Source organism: Myripristis murdjan, chromosome 3 (genome assembly GCF_902150065.1).
Source record: "Myripristis murdjan chromosome 3, fMyrMur1.1, whole genome shotgun sequence".
Taxonomy (NCBI): Eukaryota; Metazoa; Chordata; class Actinopteri; order Holocentriformes; family Holocentridae; genus Myripristis; species Myripristis murdjan.
The window spans coordinates 24,116,209-24,121,907 of NC_043982.1; the positions used below are offsets into that span (position 1 = coordinate 24,116,209).

Genomic DNA, 5,699 nt, shown 5'->3' on the forward strand with positions numbered 1-5,699 from the left:
TTATTATTATTATTATTATTATTATTATTATTAGAAGTAGTAGTAGTAATAGTATTGTTGTTGTTATTGTTATTATTACTAGTAGTGGTAGTAGTAGTAGTAGTGACACAGTTTGACTTTTTTCACTGTGTAGCCTACTGTGTGTACAGGTATTCATTCATTCATTCATTCATTCATTCATTCATTCATTTCTATTCAGTGACGATACACCTTGCGCATGCGCGATGCACCTTCGTGACCGAGGAATGTTCTTGTAGCGAAATCTCGCGGTGATTTGCGAGCCCCGCTGACTGAGGCACCAAGGAGACCTAGCGACTGGCACGACAAGAAGGGAACAAGCGGCCCTTTGGGTGAGCTTATTTGGATTTCGGGCAAGAGAAGCGTCAACTTCTTAAAAATGACCAGTGGGTATCAACTTATACTGTGACTGCAATACATTTATGTGCTGTTGTTGTGCTTCATTCGACCCGTTGTCGGCGTTAATGGTTTTGTCATCCGTAGACATGGCCACTAACGCTAGCTGTTGCAGACCTGGGCTCCGTCTACTTGCTGAAGTAGCTTAGATGTATTTCACGGAGTGCAAGCTAACACTTGTAGTCTTGGTCTGTGTATTTGCCTCGCATGCTTACAGGGAAACAAAGACTCAAGCGATAATTCATAGATTTTAATCTTTAAATGATTGCGAAACAACATAAACCTCACACTTTTGTAAACACTGAACGGTGGGTCGCTCGACGCCTCGGCCTCCATTAAGCTACGGCGAAATAATCACGGACATTAGGTATTAACGTTGATCCTGTTAGACAGGATATTCGCCAAGTATAGTTGTGATAAATCTGCTTCTGCTTTGGCTGTTTATGTTTTCTTATTGTGACATTTGTGCGGTACAGCAGTAGCTGTGTTGGCTTCCTCTTGTTGGGGATGAAAATGCTCCACAGCGCCTCTCTGCCACGTCGGCGGCTGTCCGATGTATCACTGCTTCCTCTGAAAATCTGTTTTGTTATGTTTTTGAATTTTCCTTGCTGTATGCGTTGCTAATAAAGGACTGTATGATACCGCCCTGCCAGATACTGAGAAAATCCCTGTAAAGTAACTATGCTTATTAATAGAAACTGTGTTCAGGGTGTAACTTTTGCTCAGATATTTGATGGGTTTCTCATTAAGGGGCCCTTTTTTCTGTAATTGTAGGGGTTGGGGAAAAAAACATGTACAACATAGTGTCGCAAATTATTGATAATGTATTGTCAAGAATTATTGCAACATTTGGCACAGATTTTTATGACAGTGTGTCTGTTTGACAATCTCATTTTGCTACACAAGTGAGGTGAAATGAAAAACTGTAGCTTATTAAATAAAAGATCTTGACAAAGTTTTCCTTTGGGGACATAATTTGCAATATATCACAAAACTCAGTATATTGCTTTATGTTTACAATTGTGATACCTTTATGTTGTGATAATATTGTATCGTGGGGCCTCTGGTGGTTCCCACTCCTAAGTCATAGTTTATGTTTATCGTATGTTGCAGGAGGAAACCAGCGTGAGCTCGCTCGCCAGAAGAATGCCAAAAAGCAGAGCGACCAGAGCAAGGGGAAGAGGGGCGACGACGGGTTGTCTGCTGCTGCCCGTAAGCAGAGGTAGGCAGCTTTAACGCCACACAGAGAGAAGATGATCTTGTAGCAGTAGCATCAAAGGGAAAAAAAAAAAATTACCACACCAAGTCTGGATTGATCTTCAACATTGTGTTTCCACCCAGGGTGCTGTAGGCCAGATAAGCAAATTTGTGCTGGGCTAATTTGTTTTTCCTACTTAGTCTACACTGGATAAATAGATGCCCTTTCAGAGTCTATCATGGCTTTAATGAGCTCAATGGAATAAATGACACTCCTCTCATGAACACACCATTATGGGCCTCTGTCCATTAGGCCTAGTAGCTTTTCATTTTTATTAACTTGTATGGCAGCAGCTCTCTGAGGATTATTACAGATTCAAGGTGTGACGCGATAAGGAACCACTCACAGTACTGCTTGTGAAATTTGAATGGGTTACCCACCAAGGCCAGGTCTTTTATCCCAGGGCTTGTAACTTCTGCTACAGCTCATAAAGTAGAAATCCTCTAATATTTCTGCTCCCATGGAAATCTGGGCACACCTCTGGCTTTGTTGGCTGTTGTGAGGTATTAGTTTTTTAATGAGGAAATTGCTCTTTTCTGTGGAAAAGTTGTCAAATAGTGGACCGCCAACATCGGTATCAGGGCTGACACTAGGCTAAAATGTAAGTACGAGATGCGGATGCAGTGAGTTTGCCAAGACTTGCACTAGAGGCTGAGGCACACCTGTTTAATTTGTTTTCAGTCATCGAACAGTTGATCCATAATATTTGTAAAAAGGTGCCTTACATGGTGATTTGCGTTTTTTTTAAGGACAAATAAGCTGTTCAGGTGTGTAGAGACCATCATGTCACCAGTTACTTCAGTATTGATCCTGATATCGATTGGCTACAACAGCAGTCAGTGGGGCAGTTGTAAATGGGTTGAGATAAAGTTATTTTTCTGAAACGGAAAGCTAGGTGTATGCTCTCAGAACTGCTCCGTTTGGAACAAAACTACTTGATTTCACAAAGCAATCACTACCTTTCAAACTGTAAACTTCCATGCTGAAGTGGCCAAAACAAGTCCCAAGACAATAGTACACTCTAAGCCCATAAGCTCCTGACATTCTGCTCAGTTTGCGATATCTTTTTCAGCACCATTCTGAGACTGATCGTATATAACAATCTTCCTGTTCTGGAAAAGCAATGTTATCGTAGTTTTTCAAACCCATTTACGATTGCCCCATTGATCAGTGTTATAACTGAGCGGCAGCCTGCAGCACATCAATATCAGGATCAGAGTTGAAGCGACCAGCGAAACGATGCTCTCTACATCTGAGCATGAGGTCAGATAATCTGTTAATAAGGTCTGGGTTTCAAAATAGTGAACTTGTCCTTTTAAATATTATACTATTATTATTCATAAAGAGATTGTATATTGTTATGTTTGTTTTGATAGTGAGGAATTTTGTATCAATACTCTTAATTGTAGTCAGTCCGGATTCAGGTTTGATCTTGAATGAGTTGACATAAAGAATCATATTCAGCATTACTAATTACTGTGACAAAGGCTGCCTTTTGACCAATCAGCTGCTATGTTACATGTAATGTTGGCGAATATTTCATCAGAAACTTCCTATATCCCGGATTGAATTGGTTACCCATGTAGATGCTTGTTTAAGACTCAGACTCAGCTACAGTGGGATCTGTCCTGACAAAATTACTTTTCTATCTTGAAATGTTATAACTCAATTGAATTGTTAAATTTTTTTCTCCTCCTCTCCCCAAAGGGATGCCGAGATAATGCAGCAGAAGCAGAAAAAGGCAAACGAAGCAGGAAAAGGAAACAAAAACTAACGTCAGAGTCAACAATGAGTCCGACTCAGTGTTCAAGAACATCCCTCGTTCAGCATTCTTCCTGATATTTATATAAGGATGGATCTTTCATTTTTGTCTAGACTCAAGAATCTAGGATCCCACATTCTTCCCTATGGCAAATGACATTGCTTGTTGCTTATTGAAAATTGTGTTATTTTACCCGGTGAAAGAAAAGTCCAAGCAGGTTAGTGGTTTTTCCACTTCGGTCATGCATGTGTTATTCGGAGGCGCACCAGTGGTGTAAGCAGCAGGAGAAGAATGAACAGTTCTTAACTCAAACCACGTAACGATTGTGTATTTTTGTATCTAAATGTCCCCTGCTGGTTCCAAATAAAGTGTATCTTTTTAGTTCATGCTTGCTGGAGTTATTTTTCATGTTGTTACAAATGATAAAACACAGCTCATGTACCATTTCTATATCATTTGTATCTGTAATGGAAGCAGTCTAAGGTACGCATACAGTTATGTTATCCTATGTTATAGACATAGTAGTTACATCTTGTAGCATCACTTTGAATGTCCTATAAAGTCAAAGTTTAATTTTCTGAACATGACAGTGGAGATGATCGGGAAATAAACTTAATTAGCTGTTTCTCGGTGTGTCCTCGTATGTGGACTTGTTAAATGTTTTTATTTTAAGTCCAGCGTGACTTGAGTGTAGGGCACTAGGTTTTTATAAGGGAATAGCTCTAGACTGTATGCCAGTTTTTATTGAGAGCAAATCACTTTTAGTAATGGAGAGTCAGCCCGGGACAAGCCTGGTGCACAGAAAAAGCAATTACATCACAGGGAGAGTGTTTGTATTAGGGCAGTAAACCTGCAGCTGTCTGAGTAAGCCATAACCATCTGACAAAACCAACATCAGTAGACTACAACATACTAATATCGCATGTAGTGATAGCTGTATTAACTCATGAGGTACATAAACAGCGAGGGTTTAAGAAATTTTATTACATCTGGTCACCATAAACATCCATGTAGCTGAAATCAACGTCTGCCTGTGATTTAAAAAAAAAAAAAAAAAAAAGACAAAATCCAACACAGTACTTCTAATTGGAGCTTGTTTGTAGAAAATATACAACTGACAGTCTGAGCACTTGAAGTCTCTCGGTCTGAAAATGTTAGTGTCAAAAGTCATTCATAACAGGTGTGTCAAAGAAAACATCTTGATCTGTGTTTTAGTCCCATCAAGATCAGAGAACACACACAGAGCTGAGTTATGCTCCCTTAGATGAAGATGTTAGCTGTGTCTAAGCTGAGTGTTAATTACCTCATATTTTTAATTAAAACTAATGGGATGCAGATGCCACAATTTCAGGTAAACAGTGAATCAAGAGTTTCAGTTCAAATTTATTTAGAGCCCATTTTCATTGTTAACAGTCTCAAAGGGCTTCACATGCCCACAAGTGCACAAGAAACAGGACGACGCCCCCTGACTTAATCCTCATAGCGGGTAAGAAAAACTCCCCAAAAACCCCTAGCTGGACGGGGGAAAAAATGGCAGAAATCTTGAGAAGGACCACAGAGAGGAGACATCACTCTTGGCCAGACAGGTGTGCAATAGGCGTCGACCCAGTGAGCAAATTATAAATATTACAGCCATAAAGCAAATGCAAGAAAAGAAGGAAAAGAGCAAAATTATAAATAAAGCACAGCACAAGTTGTGATCAGAGTTGGCTCAGGTGACAGTGGATTACTGCATTGGTTGAGACAATTGATGCCAAATGAAAGAGAAAAAAGGAGCCTGAAATGCCTCACCCAGACAAACAGTTTAACCCTCCCTGCACCCTCCCTTCAGCCTGAGGGTGGCATTTTCATCCAGCGCCTGTACAATGCTTTAATGACGTGAAGTCAAACTGGAAAAATTGCAAGGTGGTCCCATTGTTTCTGCAGCAATTTCCCTCCGGTGTCATTGATCCCAGGTGACATGTAAGCTTCTCCATGTCAAAGGCAGTCCCTGTCTTTCATTATGTGGTTCTCGAGAGAAACACCCAAGTATCTCAGAAAAAATAGTATTGAATCACAATATGGATGTGCAAATTAAACCACTGTATCCATGCCACTTTTCATCTTGTGTCTAAGTGTCCAGATATTGACAAATGCTTATCTACAGAGCCTGCAGATCAAAGAGCATGTGCCAACCCTAATATGAGGTAAGGTAAACTCGCCTCTGTGTCCTCTGTCTGGCGTTCGTATGACAGAGTGCTACCTTCCCTTTACTGGATAGACAGT

General features: G+C 40.3%; 1 protein-coding gene across 1 annotated transcript; it reads left to right on the forward strand.

The window, feature by feature from the left end:
• Positions 1-218: 218 nt before the first annotated feature.
• serf2b (small EDRK-rich factor 2b) lies at positions 219-3,820 on the forward strand. The gene is made up of 3 exons (XM_030048371.1): positions 219-404; positions 1,528-1,636; positions 3,380-3,820. The coding sequence occupies exons 1-3, from the start codon at positions 398-400 to the stop codon at positions 3,444-3,446; spliced, it is 183 nt and encodes a 60-aa protein (XP_029904231.1). The 5' UTR covers positions 219-397; the 3' UTR covers positions 3,447-3,820.
• Positions 3,821-5,699: the final 1,879 nt, after the last annotated feature.